This window comes from Cyrtonyx montezumae, unplaced genomic scaffold, assembly GCF_038088225.1.
Source record: "Cyrtonyx montezumae isolate F1298 unplaced genomic scaffold, pur_monq_1.0 scaffold_3, whole genome shotgun sequence".
In the NCBI taxonomy this organism is placed as follows: Eukaryota; Metazoa; Chordata; class Aves; order Galliformes; family Odontophoridae; genus Cyrtonyx; species Cyrtonyx montezumae.
This window is the reverse complement of record NW_027072034.1, coordinates 108,207,378-108,233,517: the sequence shown is the minus strand read 5'-3', so window position 1 is coordinate 108,233,517 and position 26,140 is coordinate 108,207,378. Positions and strand designations below refer to the sequence as shown.

Below are 26,140 nucleotides of genomic sequence, written 5' to 3'. Positions count from 1 at the left end.
TGTTAAAAATCAGATCAAACAAAATCTGTTAATATTCATCAGCACTTCACATTTAAAGACATAAAATACAGTTAATATTATAGGGGCCTGGGCAAGAGGCCTATCTAACCTTGTAATTTGTCTTCAGCCAATCTCAAATAAGGTGTTTTGGAAGGCAATATAACAAATAGATCCAAGATATAGGAAGTGTCCTTTCCCTTGAATATCTGTCTCACTTTCAGTGTCATGTCTAGAAGTCAATGATTTAGGCACTTCCTGACCTAGAAGTTACCACCACAATATTTCATTTTAAACTGTAAAATGAAAACAATCAAAATATCTTTTAGACCCTTTGTTAATAAATGGTTGGCTATTTCCAAATCTTTTACCATATTAGCATGATAACTGGAAGTTTTTAAATGGAAAACGGAATTTCTAGAAGGGAAGGAAGAAAAGGAAAGAAAAAGGAACTAACAAAAACCTGAAAGATGCTGGGAATTTGGAACAACAAATTGAAATATATTTAAGCATCCAGGCTGCTAACTTTAAAGAAAGAAAGCTTGATTACATGTCAAACTCAAATCACTGTTTATATTGATAATGAAAAGAAACAAATCTCCAATCATCAAAAATTGGATTTGACCATAAAAGTGTATTTTCAACGAGTGGAAATCTTTGTCTTAGCATTTAATTTTGGTAAACAAAGATGTGGTCTAATTAATGACTGAATAAGAGAGACTCTGCCCCCTCACAGCATGTTTAAAAATATCCATAGCCTACTTAATCCTCAGCCTCTTCATCCACAACTCAAGAATTAATTAATCAGTGCACTTACCAGCTTTTTTGACACCTCCTGAGGTATTTGTTGTTTACTGTATGAATCCATGATGTAATCAAGAAGGTTCTGCTGTTCTGGGGTAAATTCTACTTTCTCCTATACTGGCAAAAACAAAAAGCCCATCATGAAATGCAGTTATGTAGAAATGACCTGGCATCCCTTGTTTTAGGTAAAATATATACATCTATTTCTCACACCTGGAAGTCAGGCAGACTAGGTTTGCTTGCCACCAAGAGACACTGGATTTCTACAGAAATCAAAAGAGGAGAGGCATTTCTAAACAGCATGAGTTTGTGTGATTTAATATTAGAAATATGGAAATGATTAGCAACTAACCTGGTTTGCTCAAACATCAATACCACATCTTGCTGTATGTGAAGTATATCAGATATATATAACAAAAGATATTTCTATGGCTATTGTTGCAAGAATTTTATTACCCTATACATTTTAGTTGTAGATGTCACTTGTTTCATGTCATGACCTTCATTATCTTCATTGACTGTCTGATCTGGGAGCTGTTTCACATTTTTCCGTAGCCTTTTTGACTTGCACTGTATTTCTGTTAACAGACCTGGAACACATAATCAAATAGATTTTGTATATATATGTGCTTTAGGCTGAGTCAGTACATAAACATGTTAGCCCTTAATGCTAACAAACACACCTACCTGTACAAGACCATATCCTGAACATGCTGTTATCTTTGGATGTGAGTCTAGTGAAGCAAACAAGTATACAGCAATGAATAGCCTAGCCCAATAGTAGCCCATCTGCAGAGGAAAGCAGTTGCTGCACAGCACCAGTTGGTGCCCAGCCTCTGCACAGTGTGCATATGAGGGGGATTGTTTTGAATCACCTCTAAAATGGTCTTACTGACACTGTGACGGGTCTGCGCTGGCGTACATCTCTAGTTAAGTTTCATCCAAAAGAAAACCCTTTTTTATGCTCCAGGACACAAACCATTACACAGTAAAAGCGGGCAACTAGAAGACCATCTCATTTGATCCAAAACAGTGATCTGGGTGCAGCTGTTCTTACACAAAGGGCAGCAGATTTTTTCAGTAATCGTTAAGCTGCACTATGGCTGTAGTGCAGCTTCTTTGTAAAGTTCTTTTAGAAGAGAACTCCCAGGCCTTAGCCATTAGTGTCAGTATTCAGATAGACCAAGAGCTGAAAACTTAGGCCCAGAAGTAACTGAGGCTGGCAAACATAGCTGAAAAATATATTAATTTAAAATGTTACCCAGTTGCTCTTGACATTTTGCATTTGCATCTTAGAAGATTGGATAAAACCCTAGTTTTACTCTAGAGTTTCATTTAACCTAATGAAAGGATATTTGCATTGATGTATTTTGTTTTAGATTACATTTCTGTCCTTTGAATTGGGGAGCATCCCTGTGTGGATGTCATAAAAACTAGCAACTTGCTTGTTAACGAAAGAAAAGGACAATATGTACCCTAAGCAGTGGAAGACAGCCAGAAAGCACAAATGAAAAAGTAAACAGTTAAGTATTCATCTAAAAATAAACATATCACCACAGGACTTTTATTCAAGCATCTTTCCCATTCTTCACCTTTGAAAATGCCGAGAAGGGAAAGGTGCTCATTCAGTGAGTGTATGATGGTAGAGGAAGATACCATGAAAACAGTGAATCTCGTTGTGAATGTTTTTAATTTCCTGTTTAAGCACTATATAAAATAACCTACCTGAACTGCTGAGAGGAGAGGAAATTTACATGATTAAAATAAGACCTGAAAATAATACCTTGAAAGGGGGGGAATAGGAATGATGGAGATAATAATTGGTATTGAACCATGTAATTTGTGCTTCTGCACAGCATCATAGACTTCTTTTTCTAAATGATAACATTTGATGCATCCTTTGGCAGTGCTAAAGGGCTTGCACCATTTTCCACCAGCTTAGGATCTAGCCTGCTGCCTTCCTAGGGAAAATGTGGTTTACTTTTGTCTTACGCAGTAAGACAAGATTTTCCTAAGCTTACTGCTACTGACATCTTATTCTAGCTCCAACTAAGTTGATTGGAAAGCTTAAGTGAGAGACAGGACTTTAGTTTTTATCTCAGAGCTAGCTGGCTTTCAATGGTTATTAAATGGTCAATAAATCCTGGGAAGAGTAGAATTATCTGGGTCTTCCCTTGGTAGGCATTTCACACAAGAAATGTGCAGTTTGTAACAAAATCACAGCGAACAACTGAAACTGATTGTGAGCACTTTCAATCTTTCATGTATAAAGGGCAGGAGCAGGATTATTGAGTAGCCATACCATAAATGTTTATAAGACTTTACCTCCTTATTCAGTGGAAAAAAGGAATCCACAGTACTTGTAATTACAGTCCTACAAAATGAGTAAGTGAAACAAAGTTCAAGGTTGCCTTTTATTTCCTAGTCACTTTTTTCAAATAAATGCTCTGTACTCCTGGAAGCTTCATGTTTTACTGTCCCGGACTGCCTTGAACTAAAAGCAATTATGCAGCACACTCCTACTTAAAAGCCATTAAATAGTACCTTGCAAAACATCCTCATTGCAGTGCATTAGAGCACGCTTATATTTAAGTCATGAGCGACACAAGATACCCAGTGTTTCCATTGCAGAGAGAGAGTCAAATGGCAGTGCCACTCACTAGCTTTTATTTCACATGTGCCAGTTTGTGAAAATGATCAGCCAGCTTAAAACTTTCATGTGTGCCCAGTTGGTATTATTTACGCTGACCTACTTTTCCAAAGATTGCTTGTTTTTGTACTGAGTCACTTGGGCTATTTTAAACCCTACAAATGTTGGAACAATGGTTCTGGGATCAGCACCACAGGGGAGTCATTTTCCTTTGACGTGGAGGGGCCCATTGAGTGCTGTCATCACAGTGGTGGTGTCTGCTCATATATTTACATATTGCACAAGAATATGTCATATCGTAGGATCTCTGTAGCCTGTTCAATTTGCAGAATGGAAGATTAATTAGACTATGCTGGCAATGTATTCCAAACACTGATGGAGCTTATTGTTTCTCACATAACCAACAGTTAATATAGCATCTTCTGATCAGATTGAGGGATGGAAGTATATTAAAAATTCCAAGTAGATTAATTTCCTGTATGAACGTAAATTGGTTTCACACATATGCGTATACTAAAATGATTAGAGCCATCAAGAAAAATAAATTGTAGCCCTGTTCATAGAAGGCAGAAGAGCAGATATTTACAGACTATTTTCAGGAGCTAGCTTGAAAAATATATTTTACTGAAAATGCTTTATCTATGCTTGAAGTTGCACTCCAGTATCTCCGTTCTAAGTTGGTCAGTGTAAAGCTTAATGAAATGTATAAGCTGTCAGCCTGAACAGAGTATTCTCTTTAAATGAAACATTATTAAAGTCCATCTGCTTCAGGAGTCGGTCCTATCTATGTGTCCATACAAGGGCAAGAAAATCCATAGTCCCACTCAAAAAGCAAATGATACTATAAAAAAGGGCCAACCTTCAGCAGTCTCTGCCTGATTGCTGGGTGGGGTCTGGGAATGTACATTTGGCAAGCCCATAGTAACTGCCTGCTAATGGCAGCCTTCCTCTTTTGGAAAAATGGCGTTGTTTGAAAGCCAGCATTTGGACTTGGTTAGCAAGAACTGGACAGGGAGAGGACCAGAAAGAGTAACAAGAGGAAGCATCAGGACTTTTCCTCCTCTGCCTCCCACAGCACTGCAGACTTCTCACTGCCAGGGACTTGCTCCACCTGACACCTTTCGCTCACACTCACCTACTGAAGAACAACCTTTCCTTCATCATAATGTTCAGCTCTTATACCTCCGTGCCCTTAACTACCAAATCCTGTTTCTTATAAATTTGTTTGCCCATCTCAATAAGATTTGATGCACAGTTACAGCATCATTTTTATTGCACTTTTCACCTGCCAGACTGTATCTTTTGTAAGTTCACTTATAAGACCAGACAAATTAAACAAATACAATATTTGGTGTGTTCTCTGCTCACTCTGACTGTATGATGCAAATACCTGTATACATACATTCAGCCAACATGCCCATTTGCTTGCATTTCCTTAGACGGCACTCCTGGCACTTCCTCCTCATGTACATGTCCATCTCACAGTTGCCTCCATTTTTACACTTATACACAGCATTTTTTGTGATGCTTCTTCTGAAGAACCCTGCACAACACAACAGTGACACAGATTAAAAAAAAAATTCCCAAAGCAGAAAATAACGATGTTGAAGAGCACCTCCACATGGTTTTTCTGAATGACACCAGTTTTGCTGCACTGCAAAGGTTTCTTTCAGTGCCTAGGTGATTAAATTCTTGCTGTCTGCATTGAGAATACTATCAAAGCTGTGTAGTTTAATAAATGAGCGTGTTAGATAATATGCCCACATTAGAAATTGGCCCCAAGTAAGGCCTTGCAAGTGCTGACCTTGAGAAAATTCAGACCCAAATTTGACACCTGCCAGGAGCAGGTTGAGCACCTGCTGTAAGAGTGATACCGTACATACTGATGAAAAAAATACCAGCCTGTTAAGTCTCTTGAGGTACAGGATACGCAGGAAGAGAGCTGCATAACTAGTTATACTTCCCCCAGCTCCTGGGAGCTGCAGAAGCTCTACATACTGGTCTACTTGCCCATGCCAAGTCTACTGAAGAAGCTGTACCATATCCACCTATTGTTCATGAGGTCTCCTCACCTGTTAAAAAATACCTCAGTCCCTTTCCCTAAACACTGTCCCCCTGATGAGCTAAAAACTTACCTGATTTCAACTACACAAGCACTTGAATTGGTATTGTCACTGGATTCACACAAAAGATGCACAGCAGTTACTGCCAACCAGAAGTCTACAGGGACTTGACTCAAGAAATCTACTACTTGTTGCTGCCTAGCACAGCTCTGAGACAAGGAACTGTGGGGAAAATGTGCAGTGCTCAAGATATGAAATTTTTTACAATAAAAGAGTCATCACAAAAACATCAGTCTTTGCAGCCAACTGTGACTTAAATGTTTCCTGAATTTTTAGTGTGACTCAGTGTGCCATCACAATCTTTTGAAGTTACCCTTCATATGGCAGAGACTATTTACCATCAGCTGCAGAGGGAATTAACTCCCTTTGTCATAGCAGGGAAGGTTGACTCTCCTCCTCACCTGAGGGAAGGCTTTTGAGGTAGACTTCTGGGAGCTTCTCCTGCTACATCACTGATTTATAATGCAATTCAAACTAGAGCTCTGTGAAAATTTACAGTAACCAGAGCTATTCCCAAAACTTTGCTTTTTCCTTGTCCCTGGCCAACACAATAAACATGCAATTGTTTTCCAGCTTGTCACTTTCATGCAATACCAGAGGCACCAAATAATATCCAGTCTCCCACACTCAAATTGCAGGGCAAATTTAGATGTGATTCTGAGCTTTTGTCCACTGAAGAATTAGTCTGTGTTTTCAGAATGTGTGGAGCTAGGATAATATCCTGCTGAATCTGAGTAAGGTAATGTGGTAGATGACATGGTGATTTTGCCATTGTCAGATGACAATTTCCCAATTTTAGCCCAAGTTTCTATAGCTGTTTCATCTCTTTGAGGCACCAATATGTAGCTTCCAGTAAAACTATTCTGGTCACTAAAAAAATCTAGCATTTCTCTAAATGCTGTATTTCCTGCTTGATACAGCTTTCATTCTTTGCTTCTTTTCAGATAAGTATACTTGACTGGCATCAGTCTCTTTTGAAATGCAGATTGCTTAGAACCTTCTGCAGCCTTAGGCATTATTTTTATTCATCATTTGCACCGTGTTTAATACATTATTATTTAATGCTCAGGGAAGGAAGAGAAAAGCCTGGATTTAAGCTGTTGGTTCTCAATGTCAGTTAAAGGCAATTATTTGTTAAATTTAAATCCTGTAATTTGCGATAAGTATTAATTAGTAGTAAATATTAGAAAGCTCTGTTCAAATATTTATGACATTTTAAGTCCAATTTTTCTCTCATGCTCTCTGCTAGTTTGCTTTCTCACAAGGGAACAAAGGAATAGTGCCTTAGTAAATGAGTGTTTAAAGAACATGAAAGAATATGAAAAGGTGCAAAAGTAAGGATGCAAAAAGGTAGGAGATAATAGGACTCAAATATTTACTCTTGAAACAAAGTTTTTGGAAAAGCAAAATTATATGGAATAAGAAATTAAATCCTTTTTTTTTTTTTTTTTTTTGCAAAAAATAGTTTTACTCCTACTCTCATTGCAGTTCTATCATGAAGTGACTCTTGAATCATTTTCTTCTTGAACAGACTTCATAATTAATTTTGAAATAAACATTTTGATACAAGTAAGTTTTGAATACATTGTCTTTACTAATAATTCCAAATGAACTTATATTGCTTGAAGTATTTTATGCACAATTTCCTATACCAGAGGGCTTTTTACAAAAATTTGGAGAAATGGCATCTGTTACAATAATGAAGCCCCCAAAAACTGAAGGCTTTTCTGGCACAGTCTAACTTTTATCTGATCTTACCAAACTACAAAAATGCTGGCTGGAAATGCTGATCTTGCCTTGTTCTTTTGACTGGTCACAAATATAATTAGTTATGGCTTGAGTTGCTCCAGTGTTACTGATCCTGATTTTTCCTAAGGAAATTATAAACACTGAAGAAAGACAGCTGTTAAAAATATAGATAAAAGCTTTGTAAGTATCTCAGTTTGCCATCCTGGTATCTAATTGATCCAGGAATCTCAGTTTAAAAGATTTTGAAGTTCACAGTTGCCAAAGCACTATTCCACTCTGCCAGACTACCAGGACACGCTATGGCACTCCCTCCACCCATGACCACATGGTGGGTGCGAATCTGAGGAGAAGATTTAAGTAGCACTTCATTTCAGTAAGTATGCTCTGTCTGATATAAGAGTCATTAAGCATCATTGGCAATGCTTTGCAGAGTGCCAAAACTCATGCTGCTGTTCTATGTAAAATGAAATCACAGTCGGCTTTTCTCTCAACAAACATGCTCAGTAGCTTCACTGAAGAAACACAATACTGCATCACACTTGTTCTGCAGCAAAAATGGCCTTTGAAACCCAGTACCAGTATGCAGAATAAGCTGTTCCTACTGCTTATTATCTTTTTTATGAAATGGCTTAGTGTATTTTTTCAAAGACGTGTAATCATAAACTATTGCTTGTTTTTAAAATGTCTTTGATGTCCGCCTGCAAAGATTATCTCAGAAATAGCCTCTAGAGGAACAGGCATAGTACAATGGCCCTCATAAAGTACAAGCATAGTACAATGGTCCTCATAATGAAATGTTGCCTGTGAACTGTCTTATCCTTTACGGACCATGACTGTGATGCTAGTATTATTGTAGAGCAAGGCAACATCTCCTAAAATGATGTGTTAGGGTTGAGAGAAACCTCAAGAAATCCACTTACTTTATTTTTATTTTTATAATACTAGAGGCAACTGTCCTATGAGAGCAAATGTTTTATCTGCTTTTTCATAATATGCAAAATATTAATTAAATAATATACATATATTTCTTAATGGATGTGCATGTATTGAAAAAAATAATATAGAAATGTATAATTCAGTCCATGTCTTCAGATTGCTAATCTCATGAAGGATGACAAATAAGATCTTAATACTGTTCTACTCAGGAAAGAAGAATGGGGAGTGCTACTGAATATACAATCTAATAAAGTAATAATGATAAAAAAATTCATACATTCATCACAGAGAACTGAATCTCGTATAAATATGTGCTAAGGGTCTGACTTTGAATCAGAATCTCCACAGCATCAACAGAGTAGGGGCACTGCAGGGCAGGCAACAGTCCTGCAGAAAGAGGTCTATGTATTATTCAGGACACTCAGTGAGCATGAGTCTTGTCACTGAAAAGAAGAGCTAATCCCATAGTCAGATATGAGATGTGTGAAGTAATCTTACTGCACTGATAAGAGTGCAACTGGCTTACCGAGCCTGGTTTTGGACAATGTGTCTTGAGGCAATAGCAATGTGAAAAATTCCACAGAGGCAGAAGAATGATCAGAGGTCTAAAAGAGACCGTACACTCTTCACATTGTAAAAGTAAATTACTGTCCTCAGCACATCTTTTTCCTGAATCAGCTATTACTTTAATGGCCTCTCAAGTTTATTGTAGAAATTGAATGCATCATCTTTAAATAATTCAACTTTACTATGTTTGATCAAGAGTACTATTCCTTCTAATTGATGGTGCAGTCATGAAATAGGGAGAAAACATAAAATAAATTATCCTAATAAAGTAGTATAATTATAGCTATGCAGAGTGATTCAAACTGAATCAATAGAGAGATTAATATGTATTGCCTGTGCATTTACCTGATGGTTTTAACTAACTCCTAAATACACTCCAGAGTTTTTAATCGTAAGCCTTTGAAAAATATACTGTCATTTCATAACTGAAATAATAAACAGTAGGAATAGATAGCTAAATGAGTAGATGTATAGTGACTTGGAATCTTCACATTAAAACTGAATATAAATTGGGTTTATGAAGACAGCATTAGTATGAGTTATTTAAGTCTCACCCAGGCATCAGAAAGAAACCAATCTCTTATTTAATGGAATTATTGAGATAAGCAATATGACCTTTAATTGTATTTGTGTTTACAGTATTGGACCACTGAGGTCTGTACTGCACTCAGAAATGAACCTGTAACAGGTAAAGCAAAAAGGTAGTTCAAAGTCCAGCCTCAGTGACAGCAAGCTCCACATTAAGATTAGTACCCATATTCATACTGTAGCCTTTATGCATGGAACTGAAACCCTAATTAAAGATTTATTCACAATATAGGAGGAAAAACTAATGCATTTTTCATTCTACCTTTTACTTCAGCCTTACCACAGAATAACCATCTTTAGGTACAATGGTTATTCCGTCAGTATTTTTTTTTTGTTTCCTCTGTTGAAGTATCTGGCAAAAATGTTTTCAATAATGGCAATGGTTTTCTATATCCTATTTATCCTGATACAACTGTGAATACTGTTCGCTTAGGAAGCAAGATACTTAGGCTGCAAATTCAACCCGAAAAAGCTCCCTTTATAGGGATAGAGGCTGTTTCTTGAAATACATCTAGAATTAGAAAGGTTCATTTACTTCACAAGCCTAAAGACACACTCTTTATACACTGGGAACTGAAGGAAAGGGGCTCTTCGGGAACAGTTTATGCATGGGAGCTGACAGCTTCCACTTCGTTTCAATATGCATCACATATGGACTGAAGTCACAGCTGATTTCTAGGGAAGTCTAGCACAAAGGCAGATTGTAAGGAGCAGTATGGGATCAATAGCCACTGAGAAAGCAGATCCAGGCTGCCAGGCAGTGCATGGAAGCTGGTCTTCAGCTTACTGAAACCTAATGGTGGTTCAAGAGTCACAGGTTGGCCAACTGAGCTCTATATTCATGGGAAAATGGATTCACAGGTAGAAAAGGCTGACAATTTGTCTCGGGGAAAATACAGAATAAAATACATCAAATCCAAATGTAAATTTCTACAATACTTAGTGACTTGGACAAAAAATATTAAAAAAAAGAAAAAAAAAAGAAAAAAAAAGAAAAGCTGTTAGTGCTTTGCTTAACAGCCAAGTAGCATTCTGTAACTGATTTCATCCTACCTTTGCATCCTTCACAAGTAAGAGCGTTGTAGTGGTACCCAGAGGCTTTGTCACCACAGACCACACAGAGCTCTTCTCCTTTCATTCTTCCTGTGGAGTGGCCCAGTCTGGGCTTTTTGGCTGCAGGGATATCCATTATCTCTGTCTCTCTTGTGAAAAAGGTCTCTGAGGGTATTCTCCTGAGCTCGTACATTCCGGGGGAATACCATTCCTCGTGCTGTGGAGGGTAGAAGCCCAGGTTGGAGTAATAGGGTGGTGATGAAATCTGAGGCTGAACTTGGGGAAATGGCACGCTGTTGTACTGTGTGTAAGGTGAAACATCTGCTTCTTGCACTGGAGAACTCATTGGATCTGGAAGGATACCTGGAAAATAATAAATGAAGAAGAAACCCAAAACAAAAATTATTACTGTTGAGAAAAGACAATTATCAATTATCATTCCATCTCAAAAGCAATAAGACACAATCACAAAGACTGGATGGTCTGAGCATATATTTTGCAAGATGTTTTAAAATCACCTACTCCCAGCTACTCCCTTATTAATGGTGGAATGCCACACATTGCTGTTCACATTAAAAAAATTGAAATATTTCATGTAGCTGGTAATATAAATGTTCAGTTTCTGAGAATGAGTAATACCTATCACAAATAAACTAGTAACTTGAATTCAGATTCACAGCAGAATAAAAGAAATGCAAGCAAAAGTAAAAACATCTTATGGTATTGATGAAAGCTAGATACAAATATTGTGTTAATTTCTATATAATTCTGAATGAATACACTGTGAAGGGAAAGCTACATTGGAGAAAGACAAGAGAGAGGCTTAATTACGTGACTAAGTACATGAAATAAACTTTCAATAAAAGTCTGAAAGGGGGCAGTGAGATTGCAAGGAAGAAGTAGGGAAGATATTCCTGATGTAAGTGGCAAATGGGACCTTCTCAGCAGTCAGCATCTGTTGGTCACCCAGCCAACCTCTGCAGCTCGGCCTCCAGCCCCTACAAGCCTGTGGGACTTAGAGCAGTGGCCCGTCTCTTGTGGACACACCTCCCTAGCCTGCACTATTCACCTTTGAGCCAACAACAAACTTGGTAATGGTGAATGAGATATGACAAAGAATGGCATCATTTCCTGAAAAAGTAGCTTGTAAAGTTGATATCAGGAAAGTACCTGGAGGCTACCATACTTCGTTCATTAAACTGCAAATTCATGTTCTGTTTATCTTATTCAAAATACGAACAACTTAGATCTCATTTTTGCAATAACACAAGTAGAATTGCATCTAACACTCTTAGATATGATTAAAAGGAAGCTCATCTCAACAAGATGAAAAGGGGAATTAAAAAGTTATTTGCAAACTATTTTGTGTTTTCTGTTGGAAAGTCATGTTTTGCTATTTCATGAAAACACTAACACTGCTCCTCTATTAATTCCAAGAAAAATAGCATGTTACCAGGGAGACACTGAGTCCCACTCTTACTGAAGGCAACAGTAAGAATTTACGAGGAAATCATAGATAAAAGTTTGTTGGTGATCATTACTTAACAGTGCTTCTTTCCTGGAAAGTCTCCTTCACTTCTAAAGAATGAGAAACAATGGAGAAATGCTAATAGTGAAGAAGGAACATTCTGCAGTGACAGCTAGGAATAAAAGTCTGTAGCAGGGGATTTTTTCTTCTCCTTTTTCTCTCTTGGGTTAGTGACAGAAACTAACCTTTGCTTTTCAACTACTTTTTCACTTTCAAGATCCCACACTTGCTGTGCAGCCTTCTGCCCCTCCTACTTTACTGTGCTGCAAAAGTGATGCAACTCGTTTGGATTTGCCTGAACACTGTACTGTCCACAGCACGTCTTTGCCAATAGCAAATATGGAGGTTCAAGATTAAACAGAAAGATGCAAGTCTGGAAAAAGAAGACATGAACCTAAAAGAGAGTGATGGTGCTATTTATTGTTAACAATTAGTTTGGTTATTATTGCGCTTCGTTCTTCCCGAAGATGCCGAGACCACATACTGCACTAGTGTATAGCAGAAGGTACCACCAAAGCCCAAGTTTATGCCCTTCAAATCAATAACATAGACAGCTGGAGACCTGAGAGAAAGCACTGATATCCTCTATAGAAGAGCCTGGAGATGAAGTCAGAGCTTTGTGTGTCAAAACTAAACTGTCACTGCAGTGATACCTGTGAGCTGCAGTGGTGACAAAAGGTGTGAAAGGTGAAAACAGCCATGATTTAATGCTGACCTTTGCTGCTCAGTATGAAATTCTGATGCAAGGAATTCTAATGCAAGGCCTTGCAAAATATAGATGTAATGAGTAGGTGGTCTTTCTTCAATTTTATTTCCAGTTTGTTGAGAATGGTACCCTTTGAGATTGTTCAAAATACTTTAGGTACAAAAGCAGTGTTAATTTAACTGCAAGGCACACAGTTATTATACACATCATTCAGTCTCTTTGGGAAGGAATCTGTTCACCATGGAAACCTAAGTTGTTGTTTGCTAGTTGGGAATTATTTTGTTGACTAAGTTTCCTAAAGGGAAGTGGAAGATCCCAAAATGAAAACAAAAAAACTGTTGATTTTTATCTTTACGCCATCCACCAGAAATTCCACAAAAGCTCTCTATCAGTCACTCTTGAACCGCTCAGAAGGCAACATTCCTTCCACAACAAAAAATCATCTCTGGGCTTATTAAAAACTCAGGACTGCAAAAGAACTGCAGCACATGCTGAGACAACGTTGAACATTTATATAAAGTAGAATTTGCATTACAGAAGTTTACAGAAATCTTCATAATTACTAATAATATTCTGCTAATGAAGGACAAAAAAAATAAAAAAATAAAAAAGCATCTATCCAAAAAGTAAAATATAAAAGAGAGACAAAGAATTTCAGCTGAATCTTGTCCGTGGTTCAAACAGTGGAAAGAAAAAGTGAGAATAGGAATGCTCGAGAGAGACCAAGAGAACACAATCTTGTTTTATGTAAAACAACTCTGGAAGTACACAGATGGCTCACTGATAGAGACCAGAGTGATTTTCAAGGTTATTAAGGCTGTAATTATGTGAGTTTTCCTGCTTCTGCTTAAGACTTTTATTTTTATTTTTTTATTTTTTCAATTAAGTGGATCTGGCTAGTCTGATTTGAAGAACTTTGGTGGGTACTTCTGTTTCATTCTTAGAAATTAGCAGGCTTGGGCTGAGATGCCTTTACCAAAAGTATACCAACAACAGCTGCCAAATGATTATTTCTCCATAAAATCATCAATTGAACACTGCAAGAAGAGCATTAGCATTTTTTCCAAAAAGTATTTGTTTAAAAATGTAGAGACCTTCCATAAAGATCATTTATAAAAGAAGTTCTCATTCTTTAGTTGAAATTTCCTTTTATTCTGAAATATTTTTGCTAAAAAGGAGAAGGTTGAAATAAAAAACTAACTGCCTTGAAGATAACAGGATGAAGAATTTCTTTGTCCTGGCCCAAAGCATGTGGTCTGAGCAGCAGTGTGCAGTTTCTCACAAAGGCTTCAGGGATTCTGCTCTCAGAAGCATGCAGTGCACTTCTCTGTCTAGTGTGAACTTTAAAATCACAGCAACTTTGAGAATTATGCTCTGCAAAGTACATGTGAGTCTAAAACAAGTAGTTTCTTATCGCAAAGAAAAATCCTAATCTTATCTTGCTAACCAGAATGCACATATGCTTTTATCAAGACATTAGAAGAAGTAAGTCTGCAATGAGCTGGTCTCGTGCCACTGTGAAGCACGACCCAGCCACTGAAATCACTGGCGTTGAGTAGTAAAAAGCAGTGAAAGTGAAATCAGAAATAGACTCACTGCTTTACAGTTGTCTTTTTTATTTGCTTCAATCTTAGCTATTGTGAAACATCTGTTTTTCCTTCTGAAATACTACTTCTTACAATTTAAAAAACTATGCACATATAGGTGACATCACTTGCAGTTGCTGACTTTGTAGGTTATCTTTTGCAAATAAATAATTTTCAATTAAAATATTTTACAAAAACCAGGACAGCTTACAAAGTGAAACATTTATGTGTATGTAGTCAGAATTTTGTAAATATTTTTCCACAACATTGCTTGCAACTGAAACACATGGGAGAGTTTTGAGTTTGTTTCTTCAAACTCTACACTGAGTCTTTTGCATACAAATTAAAGAATTCTTGATGTAGGCTTAAGCACTTGTAGGACTTAAAAGGAATTTCCCTTGAATGAACTAAAGGAATTGTTTTCAATTAGTAGTTTTAAAGTGAGGTTTGAAATTCAAGAAAAACAAGTTGATTAAGGATATGACAGAAATTACAGTGATATCACATTTCAAGGTAAAATGTTATTATTCCATTAATACAAAGCTAATAAGGGGTCAAAAGTCCAAGAAGGTTTCAAACATGAACCTTTGGCACTGTCAAGGATATTCACAATAGAACTTAAGGAAATCAGTATAAGCATAAGGATTAGGTAATTTGAAACCTTAGACCAGCCATTAATGAAATCCTGATATGATTCCAAACAAATTCTTTTTGGAACATTGAAGATCACTTGGAATAAACAACCCAATAGCACCCTACAGTTTCAGTTAAGAATACAAGTTCAGATCAGACAAACACCTAAACAAGAGCATAGCAATATCCTACCTCAGCCAGTGTTCAGTCAGACCATATCTTGAAGCAAAATACTGTCCTTACGTCACCCAGTTCTTCTTTCCCTCCTTCTCCACTTTTATTTTTCCCCTACAGTTTCTGCTTTGTCTATATCTCGTTGACTCCCTTAGAGTGAGAACTTTCTTTAAGACTCACAAAGGAGTGACACAGGCCAGAGGTTATATCGTTTACTGATTAACTTCATTACAGAGAAACTTGTTAGTAAATGCCTGAAACAATAGCAACACCAGCATCCACTGGTAATTTAACTGGATAAAATCTGGTTTCCATGCAAGGGGGTGCCTCCAAAAAGCCTATATATTGTAATTTTCAGCAACTATAACAATAAAAAAAAACTATAACACAGCAAAATATTCATCAATAAAGATTTAATGATGTCAGGTGATTCTGTGCAATAGATTAACCTCTTCAGTATCACAAAAAGTCTGTTTTAGTTGGCTGGATTAACAGTTGCTTTACAAGCCCAGAAATGATTGTATTTTCCCAAACAAGCCAGAGTGCTTCCCAAACAAGCCAGTTTTGCTGGACAGATATATATGATGACATAGAAGAGTGCCAGGGAGATGCCCTTAACTCAAGGCCAAGTGCCAATTCTTCTCTGTGTTGCTTAGGGGTGAAGCTAACTCTCCAAAGAGCAGGTATGATGCAGCTGAATTCATAGTCCATGTTGCTGACCTTAATCTTCAGGGCTCACACAGACTTCCTGTTGACAGTCAGATATTATCACTTAGTAGGTGTCACTTCAGCTCAAATAATCTGTAATTACGTGAGGGTTCTGTTGTGTGCCATCACTGTATGCTGGGAATGCATGAAGCCAGGAGAGCATGTTGCATGCCATCATTTGATGTCAGCTAAGGTGTGATGATGTGCAAAACCCACTGAGGTACAGTGTTAGAGACAGTGTAGGGCAAAGGTAGTCAAACATGCAGCAGTCTTTTGAAAGCTGCTTTTCTGGAAATGGTTCCTGCAAGATGCCTTTGTAATTTCACAAAACAGCCAGCTTTCCAGGCTAAGATGCACACAAGGAAGTAGTACACACACATTTTAGTTTTTCCTTGCTCTGTGGTGCAATCTTCACTCTTAGTCCTGTTCAGTAGCATACTTTTCCTTTAATTTCTCTTTTTTTCCCCTCAGTTCCCACTCAGTTCGCTTTGGCTCTCCTCATAATAATTATCAAACATACATGATTTTCTGTTTTAATTTGTGTTGCTTTGTTCCCTTTTGATCTGGGGGTCTGTTGCAGGCCTAATTATCTTCACTGCAAGGAGGAAGCCAGATGTTTCATTGCTGACCAGGTGGTGCTGAGAACAAATAGTTATTTAACATATGATCTGGACAATCAGTTTAATCAGTTTGGGCACTTCATCCTACCACTGTTAAAAATAAAGGAGATGAGCATAACTAGAAAAAAAATATAAATTTATCTAAAATGGATTGAGCCTCTCTAGTTGATTTTAGATAATGTTCTATGCATACAACACTTTTCAGTGGTATTTTAATTTTTGTATATTGTCAAATGCAGATTTAAAGAGCACTTTTTCACCTTACAATATTCTTCTCAGATATGTGCAATTAGGAAAACATTTCTTGCCTAAATTATATTTTGATATTTCATTGCAAGAAATTTTATAAATCAATATTTGTGTCAGGTGTAGTCTCACAGTGATCATTTTGCATCTTGATGTCTAAAATCTAGCTTAGACACTTGTAAAAACAAAAACAAAAAAGGCAAGTGATAACTACTGAAAGAAATGAGATACTGGATGCACAGGCATTAAACATATGTAAAAGTTCTAAAATGGAAACTGAAAGATATTATCAAGTATCTTTTTGCATCAGTCTTGCTAGAACAGTGCTGGCCCAGCTAAATTTCCAAACCTTAGAGCAAAGCTTCTCAGTGACAGCACAAAGCTGCTGTACTGCCACATGGCCTGGGTCACAGCTCATGTCCAGACAATCTGGAGCAAAACAGAGGAGCTCAGTTGGTTGTAATTGTGGAAACATCCACAGGATGAAATCGTGGCTTTAAAGTGAACTACAAAGCTCCCAAATGTGTTAAAAGAGACCAGGACTGTGGTTTTAAGTTACAGGGGTTCAAAAAGACAGGTTGGTGTGTGTGTCACCTTCTTGAAGTTGGGATTGTGAAATTGGGCCAGTCTTCATGCAGCTGGTTTTAATCGATTCAAATAGACTTGTGAAATAAGAAAGAAAGTTTCTCTGAGGAAGAGAAGCATCTTAAGAAGGACAAACACCACGTGCAGGCTCAGGCACCCCTGGGATTTCTTGTCATTAGGAGTCCCTTTCCCTCACTGTGAAAACCAGAGCTGCAAGGAAGAAAAAGTTGATCTTGAAATGCAAATATTATTTCAGTGTGCGCTTTTTATGTAGCTGGTTTTGGCCACTTATTCAAATAGATGTTTTCTGTAAAGAGATCTACAAAATTTCTAAATCACATGAGTGGTGAGCTAGAAAAATAGAAGCAGTTTTGCCAGAAGACAGGATGGCAGAGAGAAATACCCACTTCAGCTGTGGTTAGAGATGTTTCCTGCTTCCTTGTTCCTATTTTGAGTCCTTCTTTCCAGAGGTTCATAATGACAGAAATGAAATATCTCTTAAAGCCAACTCCAAAGACATGAAGAGACACTTTACTCTAGATGTATGCTGTTAAAATAGCAATGTACGATTTCCAACTCCTGAAAGGTAGAAAACCCTCTTTCTTTTATGACGTTCTGAAATTTACTGTGACTAGAAGTGCTGAGGGCAGCAAGGAGCAGAGCCCTTGGAACAACTGTGGTGATGAGGCTCATAGCACCAGCAAGTCAGGATTGACAGCCTCACTTCTGAGAGACCTGGACCCAGTGCTGATGTTCAGAGAGGCATTTAGTTGTGAATGTCTGCAAACATTCTTTTTAGAGTTTCAGTGAAGCATCATGAAAAGATAATATACTTTCAAGGATTTCTTCTTCCAGAGTGTGAGCGCATACCTTTGAAGAATGAGACTATTTATAAAGGCTGATGTATGTAAGGCCACAATTTCTCATTTATATTACATCAAAGCTGTAATATGTGAGAACTCCTTTAAGAAATGTATATTCTAAAGGTGTCATTTAAGAGAAAAATTTGCTTGGGTACACAAAGGAAAAACAGGATGCCAAAAATGCAAGTAGCTTACAAATACAAAACGTAGAGAAAGCCAATTGCTACAAGAATCCTGAAAAGAGAGAACCGTGTCTTCACAACAAGCAACTGCATGAAATTGGTTACATTTTATTTCTATTTTTGGGGGAGTTCTAAGAGCAGAAGACATCAAACTTATGAAGAACTCAGTTTTGAGACTTAGTTGAGTTAAAACCCACAAAATAAGACTGATAATTAAAAAAAAAAAAAAAAAGAGTTGAAAGTCAACTTAAGTGAAACTGCAGGAATGCCAAGCCTCCTTCTTAATGGGACCCCTAAATCTGCCCCATAAAATACATTATTACTTTCTGTTACTGAAATGTCAGTTTGAATTAAATCTCCATAGAGCTAAGCTCTGTATATCTATAATGAGAGACACAGTTACTCTTCTGAAGACCTGAAGGTTTCTGAATGTGATTTCAGTGTGGAGGAGGTCTTTTACAGTAACACCTTTGTGTTTTGAAGCTACCTGAACCTCTTGAAAAATAATTAGCAAAAAATAATTGTTAGAGGACCTGGACAAAAATCTGAAGTAACTGAAACAATCAGGAGTAGGAGTTTTAAAGGGATGCCTGAATATAAAATTTAGCTTCCAATATTTGGATGTCATTCTCTTCTTTATATATTATTGCCTGAAGTGTTTGAATTATTTTATGTACCCTTTTTTTTTTTAACTATTGACAAAATGTTTCATCTGCTAAAATATTTATTCCACCAAAACAACAACAACAACAGCAACAACACAATAAAACCACCAAACAAATTTAGGGAAAGAAAAATAGCACAATAACATACAGTAATTTAATGTTTGTGTTTATCTGTAGTGAGAGTACTTCAGGTTAGTTATATGGGTTGAGATGATGGCAGTAGTCTGATTTGGGGAGATGCTCCCAGCTTCTAAGACATTTTCAGCAAGACCTCTCCACATCCCTCTGTGCCCAAGGTGCTATTCATGCTTCAGACAGAAATAAATCGAAATGATGGCAGTGTTTTCCATCATTCAAAAGAGAAAATTTTGGTCTTATTTGGAATGGAAATTTCTGAAGTGTTGTAGCTTTCTGTGAGGGTCTGTATTATTGTGAGGCCATGAATGCATCAGGACTCTCAACAAAGGTCCCTATATGTTGCCAAAAGAAAGGCTAAAAATTGTCTTATTCTTCTCTTTTTCTTTTTTTTTCTCCCTGAGCAAAAGGCAGCCTCTCCATGGTCATAAAATACGGATCAAAAATTCTTCATTTATTAACAAGACCATGTTTATCCTTGAAAAAAATGGGTAGAAGAGGAGCAAGGATGGATTTTGCAACCTGCATTATATGTTCTTTTGTGCATTAATGTTATTAGCATAAGCTTTTAATGGTCACAGTTTTAATTTAGATGAAATTATTATCATAAATACATGTAGTATGGCAATGCAAATAAACAGCAGCATAATTTTGTTTAGAACTAACTGCAAATATCTTTCCTTAGCCTGGTTTAACTGACTCACATGAAGATAACATCCAGCCTACATATGAAAGTCTGCCTTTCTTTCCTCCCCTGCCTTTCAGCTATTCAAAGTGCTATAATGCATAATAATCTAGAAGTGCTGCTGTCAGCATTGATGATCACATGTGGGATTAAATTGCAAAACACTACAGACTCATTATTTTTCCTTCTTTCCATAGGGACTGGTGATTTAAGAAGGTGGGCACACGTCAACCACGCATCCTTGGCTTTGACTTGTTTTCAGTGCATTTTTTTCTAGGTTTCTTAGTAAAGTTAAAATAGCAAACTATCCTTAATTCATTGACTTACCAAATAAATGAGGACCTTCAGCTAAAGAAAATCCATCTGCAGTAGCTAGCTGGGGATGTCCTATCAAATTCATTTCAGATCCCATTTATTCTTCAGTTGAGGAGGAATATAATTTAGAAACAGTTTGAAAACAGATCCTGAAAGATATAAAACAAGAAGGATATTTAAAACAAGGTAATTTGTTTTTGTGTACCTGATGCAAGGCAGGATCAAGGAGGTTGTTTCAATATTTACTGTAACAAACCTTGAATAGAAGTTACAGTACCTAATTCAGCTTTCAAATAAAATGCTGCGCCTAGTTTGTTTGTTTTTTTCCTTTGCTCTGCTGTATCATATTTGCCATCCTTCTGCTTTTCAATTAATACTGATGGCAGTTTATGGTCAACTTTATTCAAATATTCACAGGCTGAAGCACTGGGATGACCTGCTGAGGGCAATGCTGACCAGACCCTCTCCCAGGGAACAGCAGTTGTTTGTTTTATTTTTACTTTTTTTTCCATCGCTCTTTCATCATTTTTTTGTTTTCACTTACTGAGAAAGTACAAGCTTATGGTTAGGTCAGAAGACTGCAAGTCAGGAAACTTGAGATTAATTTCCAGTGACTGGCTCTTTATCTTGCCTTCAGTAATTACTGCCTGAAGAAGATAAATGGTGGCAAAAAGAAAGCAAATCCTTGCTCTAATAACCAGGCTAGCTCACCTGCTCCCTCAAGCAGCCATACGACTTTCTTGCTTGGGGAGGTAGGGAGATGCTTGTGCCTGGTCACTGGCAGACTTTCCTAGTCATTAAGCACAGCTGCCATCTCCCGGGGTTGCCAGTAGGTGCAGAACACAGAAAAGAATAATTTTCTCCCTCCCACTCCGAACGCTAAGCTGTTGGGAGGCAAGAGGCCTACCACTGCCTCTTGCTCAGGTGTGGGGCTACAGTGGTAGCAGCACCACAGTCAGCAGAAAGACATGCCAAGAGCCACCTGTGCCCAAATCTGGCCAGTTTGGGTGGAGCAAGAAAGGGGTAGTGCTCATTCACATGTGTGGGATGGATCAGCTCTAAGTTACATGTGGGGCAGGGCTGTCAGCAGCTGGAGAATGCTCAGAGTACATCTCAGAGCCTCAACACAGGCACCATGAGGATTCTGTCTTAATTCTTTATTTGATTTCATTCATCATGGGACTATTTCTGCATCTGTGTTTCCACTCTCTGAAGCTGCTTGAGAGTTAGAGCCCAGTGTGCTGCCCAGTGAGGGCTCAGCATGCTTCTCAAGCACCAGTGAAGTCATCTGACAAAAACGTGAGTGCAGCAGGAGGCCCCAGAGCCCTGCAGACTGGGAATGAGCTTGTGAGACCAGCAAGCACGCTGTGTAATTATATTCAGATTTGTCCATAAGGATTCATTAAGTTCTTTCTTAACATAAACAAAGGCCCTCTAATTAGACAGATGCATCTTAAATGTCTGCCCACAGATAATTTAAACAGTTTACTCAGAAATGTCAAAAGCTACTTGTGTCACAGACCAGATTGAGGTCCTGCAGCAAATAACATGTAAACACTCAATCTCAAATCTAGTGCAGAAATGGTTTCACAGCAGCAAAAAACTCCACATATCTTGAGATGGGGTTTAGCAACCAGCCTAGCCATCCCAGAAGGCTCACGTCCACTTCCAGCATGTCTCTATCACTGTCACGTTTGCTGGGGAAGGTTTCCACTGCCAAAACCCCTCAAGAAAAGGGGTTGTCCACTGAGACTGCAAAGGGAAGTCAGCAGCAGTATGGTGAATTTCTCATAAACTTTCCATGACAGACTCTAGGGACAGGGGCACCTCTCACAGCTCCATACTAAGGGTCCTGCAATTGGAGAGGAGAGCAGCAAGGTCGGGACTGGAAAATGATAATAATGGAAAATATCAAAAACGATAGAGAAATGCCAAAATGAGGCATCTTTGGAGGAATTCTGAAGTTCTATGTATTTTCTTGCTAAAGAAGAGGCCCTCTTCACCTTTCCTTCACATGCAAGCCCACCAGTAGTTTTCTTACTGCCCACAGGTGCACAACCCATGAAGTTCCCATGCAGGATTCTCTCTTTCCCTTCAACAAACCTGAAGATTATGTTCTGTTATTACTTTTAAGTCTCATGATTCCTCAGCAAGCCCAGGTAACACTGCTACAGCTAACATAGCAGCATTGGTATTGCAAATTTCTGTATGTTCATACAGAATGTAGCCCTCATGTTCTTAGAGTATTTTGGGTGTTATAGCAGGTTATTTTAAAGACAGACACCTAAGGCATTATTTACGGAGTATTTTGGTGTACAGTTAAAATTTTCATGCATAGTTTCTTTGGTTATATGATATATATCCTATAACTGTTTAGTCTGTGATGCATATAAGTTAATGTGCATGTTAAACCCTATCAATATTTGCATTATTACAGTCTCTTTGAACTGTTCCTTTGAAGCTACCCAATTTATTTTTTTTTAACATATCTTTAAATTACATCACTCAAGACAGATTTTTTAGACTCTGTTATTCTTTACACAAGCACAAATACACAAATAATGCCATTGACAGTGGATCATTCATTGTGATAGATTTGGGCAATATTTTGTATAAATTCTCTGTATACTTGGACATCACGGGTTTTGTATCTCCGCCCCTCCTACCACAGTAATTTTGATCCAGATAGATTCAGTTCCAGTCAAATATTCATAAAGATTTTAGAGTCCCCACTTTTATATATATATGTGTATATCTATCTATCTATAATTTCCTTTAATATATTCAGCTGATGTAGAGAATTTACTGGATTTCATGAAAGAAACTGATCGTATCTTACTAGGATTTTTTTGCCATTCACAAGGTGTGATCACCACTGAAAAGGCTAGCAATATTTTTCCATTACATGTAGCTTTGCTATTGTAAATTTTCCTGAAATGCCAAACTCTTTGTTAAATACTGATTTATATTTTGTTTTAGAATGCTCCTGACTACAACCTGCTGTGAACCTGTTAGATTTATCCAGTTCATTTCATCCATAATATAAAAGTAGCAGCTACTTATTTTCAGCTTTCAGGGTTACATCACGTGCACAGTGTAGGAAACCTGAACACCATTTCTTCCATACTTATTTAAGTTCTAGGAAATAGTATAGGTAGGTCACTGTAAATCAATGTCACAAGGCACCACAGACCCAGAGGGAGACTCCTCTGCTTTCAAATAGCTGTTTCTATAACTTACACCCTGTCATTAGCCACTTCTCAGACTAATCCTCTAGGGTTATTCCTGCAGTTAAACAGCCAGTTCCAGCTTGCTGCAGCTCTCACAGTGAACTCCAAAATCATTGCTCCAACTGGCAGGGCAGTCCCACTCAGCAGGCATATGAAGGTACACTATCTGCTGGTGACATGGCTGGGAGACATATAGAACCATCTGCAGCACCTACACACAGAATCTCTCAACACAATTTTTGTTTTCCTAAGATAAGACATTTATTTGTTTTGGTGCCATAAAACTATGTTGTCTCAGATTCTAGAGTCAGTTCATCTCCATGAAGGGAGATCAGCAACGACTCTCTTAATTCAGTTTCTTTATCCACCCAAAACCTCAACTATCATACCACACTTAACTGATGTTCCATCACAATGTGTAACAAAGAAAAAACCATCAGATGAGGGAAAAGCTGAAAAAAGGGCAATAGGTGCATAGGAAATCAATAATGTTCTCCAAAATAAGAGCTCCTCAGGAGAAGTTAAGAGGCATGAAATAAGTATCAAAGCTGTTTGTTTATGATTACTTCAGATTATTCAAAAACTATTTACTCCACTTTTTGAGATGATTTTCATAGGAAAAAATAAGGCAGGAAGGAAAACGAGAGAGCAGTACTTATAAAGTAAAACCTATACTCAATGTCTTGAAATTATCTTCACCAATTACATATTAAGAGCTCTGAATTACATAATTTAATACACTCTTTAGCATATGTCAAAACATAGTTATGCGTTTGATGTTTAACTGGAGAAATTGGAGATATATATGGTAAAAAAACAAATATACATGCACACATGTTTATTTGGCTTTGTTGTGGGAGATATGTTCCTGGGTGTATGTATACACATATGCACACAGATGTGGGTGTAATTTCCAGTTTTACTGTGTACTCTTATCAGTGAACTGCCTCTCTGCCTTCTATCATCAATACAAAATCTTCCCCTGGCTTCTGTGTTAGCAAAACCAAGCCTCTTAATGAAGTAATTAAAATTGACTGGGCACACTGAAAGAAAAATGTGCCAAAGACTCATCATTTCAGCTAAAGAAAAAATACGTTTGACCATCAGAAAACCTCCATAAAACTTGAATTACTTTCAGAAGACTGACTGAATCTAGTGCAAGAGCTTGGTCAATAAACATATTTCAAAGTACCGGCAAAAATTTTCACAAATATTAGTGAGATACTTTTCCCTCTTTCTGCCTTGTAATATTGTCCTATTCTTTACATCTGGACACCAGTTCTCAGAGAAGGTTCAGTTAATCCATGGCCTGTTCTGTTAACATCAATGGAAAGGTTCCCATCTAGTTCACAAGCTTTTGATCTGGCCTCATAGTCTTTTTGTACAATATTCAGTGTGAAGCCTCACTTTTATGAAAGGCTTTTTTGTTTGCCTGCCTGATCAATTAAAGTATGTCAAAAACATGAAAGGATGAGGAAGATTTGCACTCCTCATTTCTAGCCTTTCATTGCCAGATCACCGTGGCACGCATGGCACCATGAGCAGCTAAGCAGCAACTGATGCACTACACAAGCAACAGTATGAACAAGTTTGGGAATTGTGTTTGGTTGAAGTTTACTCTGTGTGTAGCTGTTTGTTTTTAATATGATATTCAAAATCAAAGGAATAAAGAGATGCAGAACACAGACAAAACACGAGATACAGCTTATTTTGAGGTGACAAATTGCAAGTAGAACTGAAAGCACTGCTGAAAGACTTCATGCCATTTCTGAATGTAGGAATGCGACTTCAAAGAGTGGGGCATCTTCTGTCTCTAGGCTGAACTGAACTCCATTCCTTTGCAGTTTCCTTTCTCCAGCACCTTTTTTCCTGTCTCACCAGGCAGGACTTCCTTTCTTAACCTGTTTTAGAACTCACATATAGCTTACGGGGGCTCCGTAACATGAACAGCAACAGTAAAAATAAGAAATGTACATCAAATGTGTGCCACTCTTGCAGTATCATGAAGGCATAAAGCTAGCAGGACCATTCAAAGTAAACCAACATTTTCCTAAATTTAAAGATTTCAACAGTAGTCACTTGAAATTTGAAACTCCTTTTTGCTTGTGCTAGTTACGAGAAATAAGTGCTGAAGTTCTGAACTTCGGAAGATGCACCCATATTCTATACACAAAACTGTCAAACAGGAATTACATAAAATGAGTATAACTATTCCTTTCTTGACTATCCTATGTAGGATTATTCCGTTTCCCCATTAACCATTTCTTTTCCTTTTCTTAAAATGAAAAAAAAGTGAACAAGTCAGTGCAACCATAAAGCTGAAGCACATAATTAATGAGATTGTGTTATTTCAGGAAAGACTCCATGTCAAAGTTATGCATTCTTTTCCACCAACACAAAGACACTGAAGTCAGCTTTCTAATGACGAATTCCAACTACGTCAGGTTTTTTTGTGACCTTAACTTTTTTTCCCAAGGTGAATATCAGTTGTTCCACCAGTTTTATAGATGAAATTACTTCTCCTTATGTTATTCTTTTTAAATTCCTTCTTTACTGACCAAGAATTCATTAACATCCTCTAAGTAATTCCAATGAGAAAACCGCTTTTATACTGTGCAACATAACAGCAAGATAAAGCAATGTAAGGAGTTATTACTTACTGTCCTTTTCTGCAAGATCGTGGATGGCAGGATGTAAAACAGTTCTGCAGTCAGTTCAGTATCCTAATGATTCTCACACAGGAACATTTTTGTTTTGTTTTTAGTTTTAGCAGAAGCCTGTAGTGATAACACAATGAATCAAAGCCTGGGCT

General features: G+C 37.5%; 1 protein-coding gene across 2 annotated transcripts in view; it reads right to left on the bottom strand.

Moving 5' to 3' along the window:
• Window positions 1-26,080, bottom strand: part of NR1H4 (nuclear receptor subfamily 1 group H member 4) — a 37,335-nt gene extending 11,255 nt beyond the window's left edge. The window contains exons 1-6 of one of the 2 annotated variants that reach the window (XM_065742748.1): window positions 25,989-26,080; window positions 20,111-20,247; window positions 10,468-10,830; window positions 4,842-4,994; window positions 1,258-1,391; window positions 815-913 (exon numbers count right to left, since the gene is read on the bottom strand). In XM_065742748.1, the coding sequence (XP_065598820.1) occupies window positions 815-913; window positions 1,258-1,391; window positions 4,842-4,994; window positions 10,468-10,830; window positions 20,111-20,195 (834 nt within the window). In that variant the 5' untranslated portion in view covers window positions 20,196-20,247; window positions 25,989-26,080. The remainder of the gene's footprint in view (window positions 1-814; window positions 914-1,257; window positions 1,392-4,841; window positions 4,995-10,467; window positions 10,831-20,110; window positions 20,248-25,988) is intronic. The other variant, XM_065742749.1, reaches the window with a different exon arrangement.
• Window positions 26,081-26,140: the final 60 nt, after the last annotated feature.